This window comes from Schistocerca gregaria, chromosome 4 (genome assembly GCF_023897955.1).
Source record: "Schistocerca gregaria isolate iqSchGreg1 chromosome 4, iqSchGreg1.2, whole genome shotgun sequence".
Lineage (NCBI taxonomy): Eukaryota > Metazoa > Arthropoda > Insecta > Orthoptera > Acrididae > Schistocerca > Schistocerca gregaria.
The window spans coordinates 283,301,603-283,324,855 of NC_064923.1; the positions used below are offsets into that span (position 1 = coordinate 283,301,603).

The 23,253-nt window shown below is 37.5% G+C and overlaps 1 protein-coding gene across 3 annotated transcripts in view; it reads left to right on the top strand.

Moving 5' to 3' along the window:
• The window catches only part of LOC126365851 (transient receptor potential cation channel trpm), a 1,785,347-nt gene that overhangs the window by 1,735,668 nt on the left and 26,426 nt on the right, over positions 1-23,253 (top strand). The window contains exons 17-18 of one of the 3 annotated variants that reach the window (XM_050008509.1): positions 6,148-6,204; positions 13,176-13,253. The exons of the other annotated variants lie outside the window; for them this stretch is intronic. Coding sequence (XP_049864466.1) covers positions 6,148-6,204; positions 13,176-13,253 — 135 coding nt within the window. The remainder of the gene's footprint in view (positions 1-6,147; positions 6,205-13,175; positions 13,254-23,253) is intronic. 3 annotated transcript variants of the gene reach the window in all.

The following is a 23,253-nucleotide window of genomic DNA, read 5'->3' on the forward strand; positions in this document are numbered from 1 at the left end:
TTCTTTACTACCAATTAACTCTACTCGCAACACATTCACACATAGTATGCACATGTACCACTGAATAGAAAAATGTAAATAGTTCTCAATAGCTGTCCAGACAGGAGCAGAATTATTTGATGGGCCAGAACTGGGGGCCAGTTCCACAAATATTTATGATGGACCATGCCATGCCTGACAGATCTAGTGTCTGAGATTTGAATAGAGGCTGGCCTCCTCCTTGTGTGGTTTTTTTTTTGACTTATCCACAATCCCACGGCTGCAGTACATGCTTGGCACGCCAAAGACAATGCATTTTATGAGTCCCAACTATGTCTTGCTAAAAAGTATATTGTACAATACAGCATTTGTAAGACGTTATTTGATTGTACTACATTTTTAGGTTTTGAAACTCATTAATATTGCCAAGAAGAATTATGTGTGATAGCACGAAGAAAACTGGCTGTCGTTGAATATATACAGTATGTACTCATACATTTCTCAAAAGAAAAACCACACAAAATGAGTCAAAATATGGCTTGCCACAAGGCAACATTCCTTCTGATTCATGGGAATTCCTATGAGAAATGTGAGGGTTTAATATGTTAGCAAGAGTAAAATAATTTGTAATAGCGTTATCTGTAAAATGACAGACATAACACAGTTACAAGTCATACAAGTGTGAACATAGTACAAGCGTCATTTTATGGGCACTCACCATAAAGTTAGTTTATACAATTCCTCCCTCTGCCCAGCTTCATGCTTCTTTCTAGAGTCCTACACTTCTCTGAGCTCTTTGTTCAAATTATTTAAGGTATTTTAAATGTCTCTGCAGCTACAAGAAGAGGTGTATTTTTATAACCAAATGCATTTTTTTAGTTGAAATAAAACATTATCTGTGGTCTATACTGAAACACATTTACAATTTGGCTTGCTTTGTCTTTTACAAAAGATGTTGATTTCCATTATATTTTGTGTCTGATTTTCACTCACATCAGGAAACACTATCTGCTTGCACATTTTTGAGGTATACACTCATTTGTCAATGTTTTTTGTACCACAGTTTCAAAGACAGATTTAAAATACCTACAATTATTATAAAGCAGCTACAGATAATATGGTCTCATAAATGATTCTTTGTTTTCTAAAACTTTATCTCAAATTTTGTAGTTTACATTTTATGGTACTTTGGTGCTAAGTTGTAATACTATCTATAAATGTTTCTGCCATCTGTTTTTATGCCCGTTTTCTACATTCCTGTTTGTGTAATGTTCATATATTAGTTTTCACACACAAGGCGTTCCACTGAACAATTGTATAAATTTCTTGATGTAGTCATTGGTCCGTTCCTTCAGTATACTTGTACCAAATAAATCTTGCTGTCACTCGAAAACCACAGGAAAACTGCTGGGCTTTCTGAATGAGGTACATTGCTGAAATCTGCATGTGAGCACCCAGCTAATGAGGCTAGACCATTGTTTCCAAGAACTGCAGGTAATGGTCTGAAGGTCGTATCTCCACTAATGCACAAGCAGAGACAAATGATGTTCAAGAACCCATCATAAATATATGTCGCTTATCACTAAAATCCACTCATGTGTGGTACACTGTTATCAGTTATATCAATGTTTCCCAGTTTTGGTTTGATAAAATCCACTCATGTGTGGCCAGCTGTTATCAGTTTTGAGTTTGACATTTTCATTAGTCTATTGCTGAAAAATCAGAAACTAATTAAACCAACATAATTAGGATTTTTGTGAACCACATTTTTATTTATAAAAGAAGAGAAAGACCATTACATGAAGTCCTCCCCACAAAAAAAAGCCAACTCCACCAATAAGAAGCAGTGGCTGTAACAGGCTACATAGCCTTACATGTAGTGAGCAATGAAAAATAAGAATAATTTGCTGTGTTGAAAGAGAAGTACACAGAAAAGCAATTCGTGTTCCATAACAAAATATCAATACAAACTGTGATGGAAGTGATTTGATCTCTCATAAAAGGAAAAAGACATCAATTATTCGATGTTGGTGTGTTCCCTTCTTTTTGTAATTGATAGTGAAGGGTGACGAAAATTTAATAGTCATTGGTAACTGGAATTTGGTAGTAGGAAAAGGGAGAGAAGGAAATGTACTAGGTGAATATGGATTGGGGCTAAGAAATGAAAGAGGAAGCCACCTGGTAGAATTTTTCACAGAGAATAACTTAATTATAGCTAACACTTGGTTCAAGAACCATAAAAGAAGGCTGTATACATGGAAGAAGCCTGGAGATACTGACAGGTTTCAGATAGATTATATAATGGTAAGACAGAGATTTAGGAACCAGGTTTTAAATTGTAAAACATTTCCAGGGGCAGATGTGGACTCTGACCACACTCTATTGGTTATGAACTGTAGATTAAAACTGAAGAAACTGCAAAAAGGTGGGAATGTAAGGAGATGGGACCTGGATAAACTGACTAAACCAGATGTTGTCCAGAGTTTCAGGGAGAGCATAAGGGAACAATTGACAGGAATTGGGGAAAGAAATACAGTAGAACAAGAATGGGTAGCTTTGAGGGATGAAGTAGTGAAGGCAGCAGACGATCAAGTAGGTAAAAAGACGAGGGTTACTAGAAAACCTTAGGTAACAGAAGAAATATTGAATTTAATTGATGAAGGGTAAAATATAAAAATTCAGTAAATGAAGGAGGCAAAAAGGAATAAGGACGTCTCAAAAATGAGATCGACAGGAAGTGAAAAATGGCTAAGCAGGGATGGCTAGAGAACAAATGTAAGGATGTAGAAGCTTATCTCACTAGGGGTAAGATAGATGCTGCCTACAGGAAAATTAAAGAGACCTTTGGAGATAAGAGAACCACTTGTATGAACATCAAGAGCTCAGATGGAAACCCAGTTCTAAGCAAAGAAGGGAAAGCAGAAAGTTGGAAGGGGTATATAGAGGGTCTATACAAGGGCGATGTACTTGAGGACAATATTATGGAAATGGAAGAGGATGTAGATGAAGATGAAATGGGAGATACGATACTGCGTGAAGAGTTTGACAGAGCACTGAAAGACCTGAGTCGAAACAAGGTCCCTGGAGTAGACAACATTCCATTGGAACTACTGACGGCCTTGGGAGAGCCAGTCCTGACAAAACTCTACCATCTGGTAAGCAAGATGTATGAAACAGGCGAAATACCCTCAGACTTCAAGAAGAATATAATAATTCCAATCCCAAAGAAACAAGGTGTTGACAGATGTGAAAATTACCGAACTATCAGTTTAATAAGTCACAGCTGCAAAATACTAACGCAAATTCTTTACAGACAAATGGAAAAACTGGTAGAAGCCGACCTCAGGGAAGATCAGTTTGGATTCCATAGAAATATTGGAACACGTGAGGCAATACTGACCCTACGACTTATCTTAGAAGCTACATTAAGCATTTGTAGACTTAGAGAAAGCTTTTGACAATGTTGACTAGAATACTATCTTTCAAATTCTAAATGTGGCAGGGGTAACATACATGGAGCGAAAGGCTACTTACAATTTGTACAGAAACCAGATGTGCAGTTATAAGAGTCGAGGGACATGAAAGGGAAGCAGCGGTTGGGAAGGGAGTGAAACAGGGTTGTAGTCTCTCCCCGATGTTATTCAACCTGTATATTGAGCAAGCAGTGAAAGAAACAAAAGAAAAATTTGGAGCAGGTATTAAAATCCATGGAGAAGAAATAAAAACTTTGAGGTTGGACAGCAAAGGACTTGGAAGAGCAGTTGAATGGAATGGATAGGGTCTTGAAAGGAGGATATAAGATGAACATCAACAAAAGCAAAACGAGGATAATGGAATGTAGTCGAATTAAGTCGGGTGATGCTGAGGGAATTAGATTAGGAAATGAGACACTTAAAGTAGTAAAGGAGTTTTGCTATTTGGGGAGCAAAATAACTAATGATGGTCGAAGTAGCAAGGAAATAAAATGTAGACTGGCAATGGCAAGGAAAGCTTTTCTGAAGAAGAGAAATTTGTGAACATCGAGTATAGATTTAAGTGTCAGGATGTCATTTCTGAAAGTATTTGTATGGAGTGTAGCCATGTATGGAAGTGAAACATGGACAATAAATAGTTTGGACAAGAAGAGAATAGTAGCTTTCGAAATGTGGTGCTACAGAAGAATGCTGAAGATTAGATGGGTAGATCACATAACTAATGAGGAAGTGTTGAATAGAATTGGGGAGAAGAGAAGTTTGTGGCACAACTTGACCAGAAGAAGGGATCGGTTGGTAGGACATGTTCTGAGGCATCAAGGGATGACCAATTTAGTATTGGAGGGCAGCATGGATGGTAAAAATCGTAGAGGGAGACCAAGAGATGAATACACTAAACAGATTCAGAAGGATGTAGGTTGCAGTAGGTACTGGGAGATGAAGAAACTTGCACAGGATAGAGTAGCATGGTGAGCTGCATCAAACCAGTCTCAGGACTGAAGACCACAACAACAACAGCAGTTGCAGCACCCAAAATATACTGCTGGCCATTAAAACTGCAACAAAATGAAGGTGGTGAGCAACAAATGCCAGACTTGCATGAAATTTACTATATTTCATATACATATACATATACATATGCAGATGATTACCATTTCTGCAAACAATATCATGTGGCTGTGGAATTGATTCGAGAGAGCCATACTCAATGCTGTGCAGGATCACAACTGCACCAGGTGAATATCACCCAAGAAGACAGACATATTTTTCATTTGGCTGTGTAGGATCATGCAGCTCATCATGTCCCTTGAGTCATGAAATGGATTTGTTCACAGCAAAACAAGTATCCTCACAGAAAGTGTGATGATGATTGGAGCACTATGGACTGTCAGTATGGCGACCATTGCTGTAGCTTCCCTTGATATGGCATCAGAGGGACTGCATTGCTTAAAATGACAGTACTAGATAGAGGAATGGCACCGTGATGTCATTTCAGATGAGTCTCAGTTCCACGTACAGCCTCACTATAGTTGTATCCCTGTATGGAGGCTCTGAGGAGAATGAGCACCATTCTAAATTCCCATAGCCAGTAATTTGGACTGCAGCCATTACATTTCTGAAGTGTTGAGGCCAGTGGCTATGCCATTTCTCCAAGGCATCTGTGATATTATCTTTCAACAAGGTAATGTAAGACAGCTTGTTAATGTGATATCCTGACCTCTCCTGATACAGAGTTTGGTCAACTGCTGCCCTGTCCAGTACATTTCCTCCAAATCTCTTACCCACTGAAAACACCTGATCATGGGTTATCAAAAGATGGGCACAATGCCAGTCACCAGCCACTACAAATGATGAACTCTGTGCCAGAGTTCAAGCAGCTTGTAATGATGTACCTGAAGCTGTCATACAAGCTCAGTTCAACGCAATGCCCAGTTGCATAAGTGCCATTGTTGATGCCAGAGGCGGCAGCTCCATGTACTAAATTTCACATGCTATATACCTCCAAATCATCAATAAATTGAATAATGATAGTATTATGAAAAGGACAGATTGTGAAAAGGACAGATTGCTAGCTAATCATATAGTGGAGATGTTGAGTCACAAATAAGCATGACAAAAAGACTGTCAAACAAGAAGGCTTTTGGCCAAAAAGGCCTTTTTCTCAATAGACAACTTAAACACCACACACACACACACACACACACACACACACACACACACACATACATGAAAATGATGTGATTCACAAACATTATGACCACTGTCTGTGGTTTTGTAGTTGAATAATTTGTGCAGAATAAGCCATGGATTAGAATTGTATGTAACAAATATAGTGAGTTTTTTTGTAAGTAAATAAGAACATGTAAATTATAGTACATGGAATACACATACCAAAATCATCTAGAATCTAATTTGTTTTATGTTGTAACGTTTTTGCTTGGGCTTCACACCACCAGTTCACATATCCTTTGATCACCCCTCATAAATTACTGTAAAAATGACAGAATTGGAAGACTGTTACAAAGTTTCTATTAATTAATACATATATTTTCTGCAGTACTGTGTTTCAAATTATCTATGCATAGTCTCAAATCATTTAATTTCTATGACACATATTGTTGTTAAAGTTTAGAATCAATTTACTTTTGTATAAGTAAAAAAACATAAAGTATATTATATGAAACATTTCTTTTAGAAGAAGCCAAGAAAGTTTAGCATCAGGAGCAAGTCTTCCAGTCAACAGGGTATCAAGGTAGTAATCATTCAAGTGTTCAAAACACAAAATGTGACTGTTATCATCTTGTGTTTGTTCAGCCATATTGTGTCATGCTTCCTTCACTTTCATGATGTGATAACACTTTTGTGGCCATTAACAGATACATAAATGTAGTTGTATGCATCTTTCTCTCATCACTTGTATTTGTAAATAATGTCTTCAATATGTAAAAATTGCTTTCTTTCTAGTTTTACATATTCCAGTATCTGGAATCAATTTTCAGCTGTAAATAATCAAGTAGTACATACTTTGCATAATAGGAGAGATAAAGAAAAGTCTCACATTGGATATGTTATATTTTTCAAATTTTGAGCACTAGCATGAATTATTGTCTTTAGCACCATGTTGAAAAGTATTGAATCTTCATAATTAAGATGTAAAAACTGTGTCAATTAATGGAAATTCCTGTTTGTTATGTGAACTATATTGTTAGTAGTTATTGCACAACTATCTAGAAACACAATTAATCTCTCTCTCTCTCTCTCTCTCTCTCTCTCTCTCTCTCTCTCTCTCTCACACACACACACACACACACACACACACACACACACACACACACACATACCGAACGAAAGTGTTGGTATGTTGATAGGCGACAACAAAAAACACACAAACACACACAAATTTCAAGCTTTTGCAACCCAAGGTAGCTTCATCAGGAAAGAGGGAAGGAGAGGGAAAGACGAAAGGCTGTGGGTTTCAAGGGAGAGGGTAAGGAGTCATTCCAATCCTGGGAGTGGAAAGACTTACCTTAGGGGGAAAAAAGGAAAGGTATACACTTGCACTCACATATGTCTGTGTCTGTATATGTGCGGATGGATATGTGTGTGAGTGATGGATATGTGTGTGAGTGTGAGTGTATACCTGTCCTTTTTTGCCCCTAAGGTAAGTCTTTCCCTCCCAGGATTGGAATGACTCCTCGCCCTCTCCCTTAAAACCCACATCCTTTCCTCTTTCCCTCTTTCCTGATGAGGCAACCTTGGGTTGCAAAAGCTTGAAATTTGTGTGTGTTTGTGTGTTTTTTATTGTCTCCTATCAACATACTAACACTTTCGTTTGGTAAGTTACAGAATCTTTGTTTTTAGATATATTTTTCCCACGTGGAATGTTTCCCCATATATAATGGCACACAATTTTTATTTGCACTGTAAGTATTCCTTTCAGTAGCTAATGGTTTGAAACAAGTGTAAAACAAGTGATTCATTTGATAAAAATGACTTGATGAAAGACAACCACTCACTATGTTGGGGAGACATTGAAAAACAAACTGATATTTAGACAATGGGTTTCATTGTTGTAACTCAGCTCTTGAAATTGGAGTATTTATCAGAGCAAACATATACGCCATACTGTCAGCTACGCTCTTTCTTAGAATTGTGGTACAATTTGGTATTCAGCTAGATTTATCAATGAAAAACTTTTTAAACTTGATCAAAATGAGAGAGAGATATGTCTGTATAAAAAACATAACTGACACTGAGAGTAGAACGTCTGCTAGCAGAAACATGTCAGAAACTATGTTGCAGAGCTCTTGTACATTAAAGTCTGTATTTTTCCTACTTTTTGTATTGAGAGCCATGATTCATTATACATAATGCTCTTACACTCTGCTGGAAGTAAAAACTTTAGTCAGTATGTAACAGCATATTCAGCATAACTTGATGCCAAATCATAAATAAATGTCTGTTGTAGCTCACAGTGACAGCATCACTTTTTTAATCTACTTTGTTTATGTGTGACTTACATTCAATATCTGTCTCATATACTGGCACAACAGAGTGTCATAACTGATTTAGGAAATTCTCTTCATGGTTTCAAGACTACTATTCAGCAGTACAGATATTATCATCTGTTCTTGAAGAGAAACTTTTCTCCACAAGATCTCAACCACAAAAGACTCACAGAGGTCAGATTTATGCAGGTAGTTGTAACTTCAGTCATTAATATGCTCACTGTTAAATTGTTTTTAACAGACAGATCTCCACCCCCTCTCCCTCCCTCCCTCTCTCTCTCTCTCTCTCTCTCTCTCTCTCTCTCTCTCTCTCTCTCTCTCTCTCTCCCCCTCTCCCTCTCCCTCTCCCTCTCCCTCTCCCTCTCCCTCTCCCTCTCCCTCTCCCTCTCCCTCTCCCTCTCCCTCTCCCTCTCCCTCTCCCTCTCCCTCTCCCTCTCCCTCTCCCTCTCCCTCCCCCCCTCTCTCCTTCTATTTATCTATCTTTCTCCCTCCCTCTTCTGTGTGTGTATGTCGGACGGTTGGGTGGGTGGGGGGAGGAGGGAGGTGGGCGTATTTTGTTAAGTTCAACAGATGAACTTCTGCTATCAATGATTCTTTGTATTTTCAGTGTCTCTGTTATAAGTCATGAGTTGTTCTCTTTTCTCACATTATTTTAATCTTCTCTTTAGGACCTTCCACTGTGGCATTTAACGTAATGTATTACATCTAATTTGTTTCAGCTTTGTGTTAGCTTGCAACTTAGTTTAATAGATATTTACAGTTACGCAAGTCCCTTTCACATAAAATATTAAATAAATAATCATAAGCATGTTATTCAGAAGTCAATAATTATGGAGTGAAGGAGACCACTCAGTGAACAGTAGAAGCACTGAGTCATTGATCAAAACCTAGCAAGTTTTCTTCCTCTTTTGCCTATGCCTGTCAATGACCCAATGCTTCTGCTGTTTGGGGAATGGTCTCCTTTACTTCAAATTATTTACATTCCACCAGAACTTTCCTACTATTAAGAAGTCGTTAGCATGAGATGCATGAAAAGTTCTGTAAGTCCACACCAGCAGAAATGATTCATTGCCCCTCCTATCTTCAAATTTTGTAAGTGACTGTGAAGGCCTGTTATCCTTTTCTGTCTGAGTAAATTTGTAATACAGAGCACATCCTTTCAAATTTATCTATGTGGAAGAGTTGTTTTGCAGAGTGCCCTCTAAAACCAACTAAAGATAGGAAAAAATTGGTCCTCGCGATGCAGCAGCAAATTGTCTTGGAGTTCCTTCATGTCAGAAAAATATGGGTAAGGCTTGGAAGCAGCAAGCTTTAAGACTGCAGTATTCCATGCTAATTAATATTCCAAACAGTCATTAGTCCCTCATATTATTTTCATACCAACAAAAGTGTGTCCCAACAGTAATAGTTTTAATATTGAGAAAGCTAAAATGTTTACTTCATGTCAACCAATCTGTGTTATTCTGTACATAGGTAATAAGTCCTATGTATACAACTGTAATCAAAGATCTCTTGAATATTATATGTGACAAAGTGCATGTTCATCCAACAGATCACAAGAAATGACTTAAGTTGTCCATGTTCAGAACGTTTACAAAATAATTCTTAACAATTGGAATACAAAACATGGAAAAAAAGTCATTAACAACACCCCTGAATCCATCACTCCCAAGATAATATAGTAAGCATCAGAGCTATATTTATGTAACTTATGGTTCTGTAAGTATAAGGGGCAGTCAAATGAAAACCAAATATCTGCCACAGTGGGACTATGGAATGGTTGCATTCTAAAGTAATCACCACATGTGTTAAAACCTTTGTCTCGCTGGGAGACAAGATGATCAGTTTCATAGAACATTGTCAGCCAATGGTGGATCCACAACTGCACTTCCTCATCTGACTGAAACCGATATTCATGCACATCTTTCTTCCAGTCACATATTATGCAAAAATCACACAATGAAATATCCCTTGACTTTATGGCTCATCAGTTTCTGCAAAATGCCTGTATAGTGCTGCACACTGATTGTGATTTCATGCGTGAAGAATTTGATGAGCAGAGAGCCCCTGCATCTTTGGTGTGTGTGTGTGTGTGTGTGTGTGTGTGTGTGTGTGTGTGTGTGTGGGGAGAAGGGGGGGGAGGGGTAGATCTTTCACCTTGTGATTTTCACATCTTTGATGACTTGAACAAAGACTTGCAAGGATGTCAGTTCTATTTTGACAAGGAAGTGCAAGAGTGGGTGTGGCTATGGATCCATCAGTGTTTTACAAAAAAGGAGTTGATCCTGTCTCCCAGTGGGATACAGGTCTTAACATGTGTGGTGATGGAACCACTCCATGGTTCGATTGTGGGGGTCTTTGGTCTTCATTGATTGTCCCTCATAAATTATTTGTTCATATTCTTTCACTTCCCTCTTCTCCACTTTGATCTGACTGTAAAGAACATCAGTATACTTATGCCAAGGGATTTACAAGATAAAAAGTTGGAACAAAGTGACACTGGCAGCCAACTCAGGTCTTTAGAAACTACAAAAACTTTCATTTGGGGCATAACATAAATGGCACACTGAAGAGATTGAAAGTGAAGCTGTGAGGGTGGGTCATAGTGCCACATGGGCAGTTCTGGTGGTAGAAAATTTCCATGTGAAACACAAAGGTTCCATGTTTGAATACTGGTTTGACATATAGTTTTAATTTGTCAATAAGTTTTAATTGGAATGGTTCTGTAAAGTGCCTTTTAACCAATTAGTGAAAACACTACTATTGCATGACACATTAGCTTTAAAAATAAGTTGCTTTTGAGTTTGACAGTGTTCTAGTTTCACATCACTGTTAATGGTGTTATTCTGATTGTGATTTTTATGGCTTCGTCATCCATTTTGCAGTAGCCATGGAGTGTTATAAGAATAGGGAGTATATAACCAGGTGGTTATCTCTTGATATCTGCTGAAAAGACTGTTGCATACGTTTCTTAACTTACTGTTTCCAGATACCTGAGGATATTTTTCCCAATTTGATCACAAAATAAAATGCTTTCATGCTGTGTGAAAAGATACAACAGAAGCAAAACATTAAACATACAGTTTGTGTTTTAATATTCCCTCACCTCAAGTTACCACATAGTGTTCTCTCTCTCTCTCTCTCTCTCTCTCTCTCTCTCTCTCTCTCTCTCTCTCTCTCTCTTAGCTTTACCAAATGTGCTTTGCTGTAGATGTTGCCATGATTGGAATACACAATGGGAAAAGAAGCAGAAAAGAAATTTAAGGGACAGAAAATTCACTTAATAGTGTGGCAGAAGGTTACACTTGTGTTGTTGTTGAATACATTCACCGATTCTATTACATCCTAAGGAAAGCCACAAGGGCATATCAGTTACTGTTTTCTGGCACACAGGTCCAAGAAAATAATGAGTGTATATTAAGATTTGTCCACTATTTGACAATAAATTATAACATTTCATAAAAATGCTCCTGCTTCTTGCAAGCTGTTACTGTAATGGAGCAATATTTTACATTTCAATAATCCTGTTGGAAAAAATAGGCCGTTCAGGATGTCCTGATATCAAAATTGCTGTAGGGCCATTGTTTAGTTCATATGCCTTCATCTTTGCTCATGCTTTTCTAGAATTCAACAGTGCAAAATGCAGGATGGAATAATAAGAATATTATGAAAAGGGTAGTTGCTACTCACCATATAGCAGAGATACTGTCACAGACAGGCACAACGAAAAGACTGTCAGACAAAGAAACAAGGCTTTCAGCCAAACAGGCCTTCATCAGACAGAAAACACACACACACACACACACACACACACACACACACAAATGGATCTCTAACACACATGACAGCCAGAGGCTGTTACTGTATGGCTTAAACTCACATACTCAGTACTCTGTCATATAATGCATCAACAGTCATCCTATTACCAAGTGGAACTCTCAGGAGAACATGACCAGTTAGCTTTCCAACCCCATTTTTGCTAGCAGGCAGCATTTAAACAACACCTTACCACATGGTAACCCAGATGCCCAATTTTTTTCACAGCACAACCAATATCACTTCACGGGGTTCGTCTATCGTCAGAGATTAAATTTATGGACAATGGTCAATTGCCATTATATACACCAGTCTGCCAGGGCAGTTATCAGTAAAATGTGGACTCTGATTGTAGTGAAATGTTAGATAACACCTAAGAAGCATGCCCAATAGCAGTTTGGTTCAGCACAATGACATACAGGAACTCTTGTTGTATTTCACAGTAGTACTGCAAAATATTTAATTTTTTTCATATACTTCTATGAACTTATCTATGGGGGATACTAGGGCTTGGTTATTAAAACTCTATGTTAAAATCTAGGCTTAACCACCTTCACAATGCAAAAGCACAAAACTGATGTGTTTAAAACTAACAAGTCATCATCATCAGAATTATGCTAGAGTCTTTTTTCCCCTCTTGCTCATCTATTGCTAGAGTTGTATCACTGTTGAAAATATGTTTCCTTCATGGCTGTTACAGTCTTCTGATTCAAAAGAAGCATGTTTCATGTTTCAGGTTCTCTCTCACACACAATACCAGATTAATGAAGAACCTTTACTGGTTGAGAGTTCACTGAAAACAAATTACAAAGTAGGATAAATTGTCCATTTGGACAGAACACCAATCTGTTGGGTACTTGCAATCTTAAATAACTTTTCTTACAGATAAATCTGGTCATTTGCTGATGTAATTTTTTTTTACTTCTATAATCATTCATGCTAGTTCTTAAACAAAGTGTCACTCTGTTCAAAAATAATCACTTTAGCTGTTTTCTTCTTATTTGGACTGGTGTGGCTAGAGACCAAACTTAAAAAACATTTTCGATGAGTAGATAAAACCCTTCCTTATTACATGACTTCAGTCACCTATCATATGCTACTAGAAACTGTGTAAAGTGTAAAATTCAGTTAGATATCTTACTAGTACTACATGGTAGAAACAAAGTGAAGCATTCAACCTGCTTCTGTTTAACATCCTGTGTGAGGGTTGAGTTATGTGACATTTTGATGTGATAGGTTACTCATGGCAGTCTAGTGTCTGCATTCCATAAGATGAGAGCCACAAATTTTATGCTTAATTCAGCATGTTGATATGCATGTGATGGTTAGAATCTGCCCACCATTTCCTTTCTTACCCTGCTGCCAACCACCTGTTACAAATAATTTTTTCCACCATCAGGATTCAAACAAGCTAACCGTGGATCAAGCACCTCCATCTCAACATAATTTAGCAATCTCAGAAGTCAGCCAAAAACGGGTATGATTATGTCAAATAAAACTCTTTTTCACCAAAGAATTGATCTTTATTGTACTTTAGTAGTGATTTTAGCAGCAAAGTAAACAGTATTGTCAAGTAATGCAACTTTCCCCTCCTTTTATATTTCATTTTTCAAATTTAAATTATTGGTCGTCTCTTTCTGACATCCTAAATAGCTGTGGAATCCAAATAGTGTTGTGTTGCATTTTAAAAGTTGTATGCTTTCTTTAATTATAACAGAATACTTCTTGCAATTATTGTACTTCTTTGAAATAAAGTATGTGAATGATTTGATAAAATCTGATTAGCTAACATGGCATGTGAATTTCAGTAGATGATTCAACTTTGCCTTTTGCATGATGTAACCTGTAAAAGAAAAGCTTTCAACAGATATTTTCCATAGTGTTGTTTTTAGGCTTATTTTATCTTTTGTGCATTCACACAGGTTTTGATCAAATTTCAGCCACTTACAAAGTTAAGCACGTTTTGCTTTTGGCCAGTATTTCATTATCAGTTTCCCCTCAAAGACATTCTATATGGTGGAACTTTAATTTCTTGCATTACTACAGTGGGGTCCCTGAATGAGTGTCACACCTTTCCTTAACTCATTTCTTTCCTGTGAAATTTATACAGTATCATATAAATATAAAATCACATAACCATCAATCAACTGCACTAAAGATAATGATAGGCATAAGGATTGTGTCTTTACTGCTTCTAACTAGAACACAATTAGTATTAATGTACTCTATTTAAAGAGGGGCCATTAGTAAAGTCAACATATAAAGCACTGCAAAATAAAAAAGTTATCCTGTTCTCATCTTATGTGGGGCATGTGAAAGCTTTTGGCATTAACATGCCAAATTAAATATGAGAGGCATTTTTCCCCCTCCAGTACAGCTAGAACTAAAATATTAATATCAGAGTTCATATAGGCCTACAAATAGTAGATTCATGTACTGATTATTTTTTAGTACAATCAGTATGGCTTTTCAGTCTGCTATATTGTCACAGAGCTTTGCAGTTCCTCACCTGAAGTGAAATGCTGTTCACTCAACCACTTTGTCATCTCTGGAAAAATATGAAAGTCACTCAGTGCCAAATCCAGGCTGTAGAGAGGATTTGAATATTTCTGTGGTTAAAGAAGTTGTTCTGGCAATGCAGAAGTATTCAGTCAAATATAATGCAACAAAGGGACATCTGATGACAAATGCCTCCTAATTTTTTCAGCATAGATCTGCACAGCCTTTGAAATGTCTCACAATATATAACCGCATTGATTTTTTCCCCAGTAGCACAAAGTTCTATGGCTGCAGGACACTGCAGTCACATGGCTCAAAAGACAAGTGACTCAGGTTTATGCAGAGATGACAGAAAATGTTGTATGCAATTACAACAAATGCCTCAGTTCCCATACAACAAATTCCTCAGTTCCCATGGTGAAATGTTAAAAACAGTTGATCTGTGTGTAGTATATGTACATAAAACTTTATATATATTTGTACTTGTTTTAATTTCTGGCTCTGTTGAAGGTTGGAAAAAAATATGCTTTGTATGCACTATGTACAGAACATTCTTTTCAAATGCATGACTGTAGCTCTAACTATGACCCTAATAAATTTCATCTTGCTGCCTCACAGATTTACTTGTATTGGATATGAGTGGAATGATTATTAACTGGGATCATTGTTGTTATTGAGTTGTTTTGCATCATGTGTGAGGGCTGAGTGACATAACATGTCTATGTGACAGGTTACTCATGGAAGTCTAGTACCTGCACTCCATGAGATGAGACACACAAATTTGATGCTTAAGCCAGCATGTTGATATGCATGTGATGGTTAGAATCTTCCAGATAAACAAGTTACCAAACTGTTTCTGGTACATAAAATTATTCCCTTCTTTAATGAATGTCTGAATATGAGAAATCATAGCTACACAAAACTGAAGACAATGGAGATAGATGGAAAGAGATGTAGATACACTTTTTATTCCACAGATCCAGGATGAGATGATCAATGAAGTAGAACATGTTATAAGACAATTTTATTACATTCTATTCCATTCTATCTTATCCTAGTTTTAATACCTTTCCCACCTCATTATATGTTGAAACTTCCTAGAATTACTGAAATAAAGGCTTAGTAACTACATTTTTAATAAATTATCTGAATATTTGAGCTCAGGTGTTGCACATCTCTAAGTAACAAAGCAAATCAATTACCAGCATGGAGGCTGATTTGAACACTACAATGTTGCACTCATCCTATTGGAACTGGTGTGCTTTCACCTAAGATATGTAGCATCTGTTACTGTCAGGTATTGGGATGTACAGTTTAATGTTAACTGCAGACATTGGACAGCTTGATAATTTTTGGCATCTGTAATACATTGCCAAAGGTGAAAGACTTAACTCACACAGCAACAACAGAATCATAGGTATATGACAGGATTGAGCTCCAGGCCTTCAAATCCATGTGTAACCGTATAATCCACGATAGTGAAGATGTCAGAGTCACAGACCATAAGCAGCATTGTTACAATAATTTATCCACTTTCTTCTTAATAAGTGATTATTTCCCTAAACACAACTTCATATACTTGTGTACACATTAGTTGTTGCACAAGGATACAAACAGAAGCTGGATACTGGAAAAAAAGAGTACCCCCCCCCTCTCTGTCTCTCTCTCTCTCTCTCTCTCTCTCTCTCTCTCTCTCTCTCTCTCTCTCTCTCTCTAATGCAAGAAGGGAAGTTTGTTTGGAAGAAGGTACTGGAACAGGTTGCATTTGGGATAGAGTAGAAGTGGGTATAGGGCATGGGGTTTGCAGAGATTGATACCAGGAGGATTATGGACTGAAGGATGTGTTGTAAGGACTACCCCCATCTATGTAATTCAAAGAAGCTAGTGTTCTGGGGAAGGATCAAGATGCCACATGTTGTGAAGCAGTCCTGAAATCAAGATTGGGTTCAGAAACATGTTCCAACACAACTACTCTTGGTCACAGTTTGGCAGGAGCAAATCATTCAGGTGGACATCTGATTGGTGCTCATGCCTATATAAAATGCTGAGCACCAATAGCATTTAATTTTCACCGTATTCACAATTACTTCTCCACTCCAGGCTGTTCTATTTAGTCGTTTTACTCTTCCTACTAGTAATTTTCATTGTACACATCTCCACTGCTCACTTTTTGTGGTCAGTCATTTAACATCATTTTAATTATTTTCAATGTATGCATGTGTGAAGTTTGTGACTGTATTTTAATGTGAATGAAAATGGCTTACTACACCCACCCATGTACCATGGTTGCTTTTTACTGACCCTATGTGTTTCATATTATTTCGTTTAGTGTAAGAAGGTTCAGATGACTCTGAGCACTACGGGTAGTGTAACAAGGTCTGCATGTAATACCCATCAAAACGAATAGATAAGCAAGAACAATATTTCATTAGAATAACAAACAAAAAGAAACAAACACAGGAAAAATGAAGTCAATATTACACAAAAACAAAATAAATAAATGACACTTAACCCCCCCCCTTCCCCCCCCCCCCCCCCCCCCCCCCCCCCCCCCCCCGCATGACCAACAAAAGTTCTCTGTTACAGAATAAAGATAAATGTGAACTTAATATCATTACATATTAATGTATATATAATCTCATGAACATGTCTTTTTAGAATGTACATCAAAGCCATATGAACCTCAAACAAAACTACAGATACTTATATGCAGAATGTCAACTGAACAAAGACTACTTCCAAGTTATGAAACAAAGATTACATCTGAGCTATGCATCAGAATACATAAGGGATAGTGTTTTATTCGGAACATACAGATTTCAATAAACTTACAGTCAGTCCATTTAGCGAAGATGTTCTTGGAATTACTCCACATTTTTGAAAAATTTAATTGACTCCCTTCAACTTTCTCATTAAGCATTTTATGTTCACTCTGGAAATGATTACAAAGGTTTGTTACTCTTCGGTTAAGTTCAGTTGCTTTGCCTTGATGATTACATGAAATATCCAAAGATTTATTTTTTTGTTGATAAATTTGTTACCAGATTCATAAGTACAGATGATGATGACACAAACTATGTAACTAAAACAAAATTCAGACAACATCACAGAAAGAAAGATGTACTGGTAAAGAAACTGTTATAATTAAAGCTGAATAGTGTTCTGAATGTGGTTACTGAATATTTTAAAGTAATATTTCAGATTTATATGTATACTTAGACAAAAAAACTTAGAACAGCCAGAAGAGAGACAACAAAACCATGTAAATTTACATCAGATTTGTTAATGACACAGTTATTGTCCATCCAAGAGAGGACACCTTGAAGGTAAAAAAAAAAAAAAAAAAAAAAAAAGCTTAAAGTATGTGATATGCAACTCTCTTCAATTCGGTGTAAGTATGAACAGCAAAAAGAACAGAAATAAATATAGAAACTACAGATCACAAAAGCTCCAAAAGTAACAGAGAAAGAATTGAAAGCTAAGAGAAAATGTTACAGTAATCTCAAAATTATTTGAAGGAGAAACAACTGTTATCTTAAAATAACCAGAAACATCAGAGAGGTGCTTAAGTCTTTTTCAGCCAGTAACACTACATAATAATAGATGAACAAACACTACAACAGAACATTCACACAAATTCCCTCATAAAAGATATTTATCTATTGTTTATTAATAATGAGAAGAAGACCATCATTCATATAAAAAATAAAGCAATGCAGATTTATGCCATAACTTAAAATACACGAAGAAAGCTTCTCTATCAGATCTGTAGTGGTAATAGAAACAGCTTGGGCCACAAAGTCAATCAAACATTGAATATGGGACTGCTTAAATAGTGTATGTTTGGAGGGAATCATTCAGTGAAGAACACCTTACTGTTACAATATCAGTTTGAAGATATTAGCACCTCTCAAAGAGTTAATTTTATAACAATGTTATGAAAAGATAATACTGTTCACCACACAGCAGAGATGCTGTGAATCACAGATAGGCACAACAAAAAGACAATCACAAAATAAGCAGCACATAGTGGGTCTAATTGTTTCTTGGCTGCAGTTTGTTGGTGGCCATTCATATGAACAGAGCTTGTTGGTAGTCATGCCCACATAGAATGCAGCACAGTGGTTGCAGCTTAGCTTGAAGATCACAGGTAGCCCAGCCTTTGATGGGATAGGCAATGTTTGTGACCAGACTGGAGAAGGTGCTGATGAGAGGATGTATGGTACAGGTCATGCAGCTCGGTATATTACACGGATATGAGACATGAGGTATGGGGTTGGGAGCAGGGGTTGTGTAGGGATGGATAAGTATATTGTGTAGGTTCAGTGGACGGCAGGATACCACTGTGGAAGGGGTGGGAAAGATGGTAAGGATGGTGGGCAGGACATTTCACATTTCAGGGCACAATGAGAAGTAGTCGAAACCATGGCAGAGAATTTAATTCAGTTGCTCCAGTCCTGCGTGATACTGAGATATGAAGGGAACGCTTCTCTCTGGCCGGAGAGTGAGACTTTGGGAGGTGGTGGGTGACTGGAATGATAAGGCAAGGAAGATCTGCTTTTTTACAAGGTTGGAAAGATAATTATAGTCTGTAAAGGCCTCAATGAGATCCTCAGTGCATTTTTAAGAGGGACAGCTCATCACTGCAGATGCGACGACCATGGGTGGCTAGGCTGTCTGGAAGGGACTTCTTGGTATGGAACGGATGGCAGTTGTCCAACTGGAGGCACTGCTGGTGCTTAGTAGGTTTGTTATGAACAGAGGTACTCATGATGTCATTCTTGAGATGGGGTCCACTTCTAGTAAAATGGCTTGTTGGGTTGAGTAGGACCACGTGAAGTGAAAGGTTGAGAACCTGTTGGGGTTCTGTAGGTATGTGGATAGTGTGTCCTCACCCTTGATCAAGATCACAAAGATGCCATCAGTGAATCTGAACCAATTGAGGGATACCAGGTGAGGGGTTTAGGATTCTGTGTGTTATAAAGGATCCCTTTAGAGGGCCCATGAATAGGTTGGTATAGGATGATGCCATTTCTTCATTTCAAGGACTGCTTCACAGCCTGCCCCATATTGATCCTTCCCACCAGCACCAGCTTTTCTGAATTGCACAGGTAGGAATTCTCCACAGGTAGGAATTCTCCCTGCAATATATATTACGTTCCTGTAACTCTCCTTGCCTCAACATTTGTTTGTCATTGTCCTCACCCATCTTGTAGTCATTGTCCTCACCCATCTACCCCTTCCCTGTTCCCATTCCAGCACTACACAGCCTCTGTTCCATGGATGCATTCAGTCTTTTTACTTCTCTCCATTCCGCTACCCCCCTCTCCTCTCCTCCCCCTGCCCGTCTCTCGACTTTCGAATAGCCTTCTGACTGCATCTAGCTGTTCTAACCTCTCTTCACCTCGCCCCTGCACACTCCCCAGCAGGACTTCAGAGTCCCCCACCCCTGTGCTGCTATCCCTCCCCTTCCCTGTCCTCACCCCAGCCTCCTCCTTACCCCCATCCAGTTGCCTCTCCCATCATGCACTGCTGCTACTGCTCATTGTGTGGCTTCAGCTGCCAGAGAGAGACTGTGGTTATGTGTGTGTGAGTTGCAGTTTCATTTACATGTGTGTGTGTGTGTGTGTGTGTGTGTGTGTGTGTGAGAGAGAGAGAGAGAGAGAGAGAGAGAGAGAGAGAGAGAGAGATGTAATTTTTGACAAAGGCCTTGCTGGCTGAAAGTTTATTTTGTGACATTCTTTTTGTTGTGCCTATCTGCGACTCAGCATCTCCACTACATGGTGATTAGCAACTGTCCTTTTCATAATACTATAACATTCCATCCTGGATTTTCCATTGTTAGAATTAATTTTATTTTACACTACTAATGAGTACACCAGAGTCATACACAGCAGTCCGATAAAATTTTGCTAAAAAACATCAGTTGGTAAGAAAATAAAGTTACATTGAATGTTTGGGGTAGTCTTGACTACTTGTTTGGATAGTAATAATTTTGTGTGGCTCAATGGCCTAGTTCAAGTCTTTCAACTGGATGCCACTTCAGCAACTTGTATGTCCCTAACCTACCTCAGTTATTTAACCAGCAAAAGGGGACCAACAGTTTAATGTAGAATCTCAACCACTTGTAATACTAGTGAATTTCCACACCTCTGGAAGGTGAATGCTAGGTTAAAAGGTACACTCAAAAATCAGTTGTCCATTAGAGATTTGATCCTGTGACCTCTTTTTAAGTTTCCAGGCATGTACTTTAACATCACACCTGACCCAACTCTTTCTTGGATGGCCTGGGCAACTGTACATGATAAGCAGAAGACCCTGTTTCAAGTATTGCTCTGGCACATATTTTCATTTGTAACATGATGATTATATTACACATTCAGCATCAGGACAGATTAGAATCCCAATGGTTCCATTCACTCCATTTCTATGGACTTTTTGAAATTAAAGTATGGTTCTCTATCATAACACTTCCACTGAGGTGCTATTCTCCAAGGAAGAACTTGTGATTATTCAAAAAATGGGAAGAGAACATTTGTGACACTGAATACTTGGATCAGTTCAGGAGGCATCCCTGCATCTCCTGATTAGTCAAGATGACTGCTCGCAAGAAGCAGGAGATCTGTGCTGCAAACTCAATCTGGTACAAATTTCCATTTATTACATACATATTCAGTTTTAATATTCATTATACTATATGAAACAAACAGCAACATACAAATTTTTGGGCTCCAAGGAAGTAAATTTAACATATTTTGAAAATCAATAGCCACCATCATCAACATTCAGTTCCTCATGCAATCCATGAGCACACATCCATCTAGCAATCAGTGCCATGTTCAGCAGATAATACATGTTTCCCCTAAATAGAAATGAACTATATGAAAGAAAGAAATCTAATTAGAAGCATAGCAACAGCAAATGGATGCTACTGACAACCTCTGAAAGGAAATCAAGACACATGTGAAGTTAACAGTGGAACTAATTCCAAACAACAAACTAAATGCATGTTTCCCTTATGTAAAAAATATTTCACAGAAAAGTGAAATCTTTTTCAGACTATGCAGTATTTTCAACCAAAGGCAAACCACAACAAGGCCTAGGCACAAGATAAGAACCAACAGAAATAAGTACAGAAACAGTGGTATTTGTAAAATAATCATTCTACACCCAAATCATTTACATACAAAATATACATAGAGATTGTAAAACAAGATATGCGAAACACTTTCAGACTTAAGTGTCACTGTAACCCACATTTATGAATCTGACTGTTCCTTTCCAGCTTTTGCTCTGACAATTTTATTTCATTAGTAGAACCTTAAAAAATCTTCTGTTGTAATTTAGTTCCTGTTGGATATAAAAATAAAATGAATAATGGAGAAAACATTGTAAAAAGGCAAATAACCACTACAACTGCAGTTAATATATGAAGAACATAAAAGCAGTATGAGTTGAAAGGCATGTTTACTATCTCCCTGAAATATTTTCCTGTAACTATATGTTTCAGTTTATTTGTAAATTGACAGGATGTGTACTTGTGGTCACATAACAGTAATATTTTTAGCTGTTCCTGAAGTGTTAGGAGACATTTTGTAAACTCCTACTTCAATAGTGTAACTGTGGTGGTCTAGTGGGTAGAGTGCTCAACTCAAGCTGTGGATGCCCCATATTCAATCCCAGGTAGAAGTGGGGAATTTTCCTCATTTCAGCCCCTCAGGATGGCCTTGGTCTACCCAGCCTGCTATCAAATTGAGTACCGTAGACTTTTCTCAGGGTGAAATGTGGCTGGGGCGATGGGCTCACCACATTCCCCCATGTAGCACAGTAGTGAACAAAAGGCTGCACTTAGTAAGCAGTCAGGCCAGAAGCCCATTCATGGATTGAAGTGCCACAGAGTTCACCTTCACATATTACCTGTTTTAAGAATATATGAGCCATACCTGTTGTCATAATGTAGAATTTATAAATTCTTCTGTTGAATACAATTGTATTTTCTTTGTCTTTATTAATTTTTTTTTTTTTTTTTTTACATAACTGTCATAAAGGTTTTGACAAGATACTGGCTAACTGTTTTAATCATTATAAAGAAAAATACTTATTCAAAATTTAGTAAATATAAACAATGGAGACATAGCTAATACTTACTGTTTTGTGTAACTATGTCTGTGTGCTTTTAGAAATTTAGTGTCCCCCTTCCTACTACCCTCCCCCTTCCTGCTTGTGCCATGTGCTACAGTTGTCCTTTATCTGTATGATTATGCTACTTTGTGTTGTTTTTGTGTCTTTTATTAAAAGCTCTTGATATATTTTTACCTTCCTCATGAGATGCGAATAGATGTCTATAGTGTGTATACATTAAAACAAAGAGGTATAGAATTGTAGGAGCTTGCTATCATATGCTTATAATAGTGTTCTCCCATTCAATATACGTTTTATTGGAATGCTGTTTGTAGACCACTGCTGTATTACTTTTTCTTAGTAGCTTTTGATGTCCTGAAGTGCTTTTGACTTTAGAATAGATTTTTTATGTGAGCAGAAAGTCAAAGAGAATGAGAAGCAGTCTTAAATGATCCAACAATCAATTGAGAAAATTATAGTTTTGAAAGCAGTGAGCATGAAAGATATCCTGCAAAACATTACTAACCACCTTCTTCTAAACTACCTAGGACAGATAGGTTGGAAGCCCACTAATTATAGAAATTATTAGATCTAATGGCAACAAATAGATCAGACCTCTTTGAGGATGTCCATATTTATTACTGAATAATAGGTGTAAAACAAATCATGGGGCTATAGATAGAAAGATGGTGAATGAAATATATTTGGCTGTCAAGAGGGCTATTTTTGAAGCCTTCAGTGACTACCGTAGAAGAATCTTATCAAAAGATCTCACAAAATCCAAATAAAGCCTGAACATATGTAAAGGCTGTCAGTGGCACCAAGTCAGTGTCCAGACATGTATGGATGACACAGTA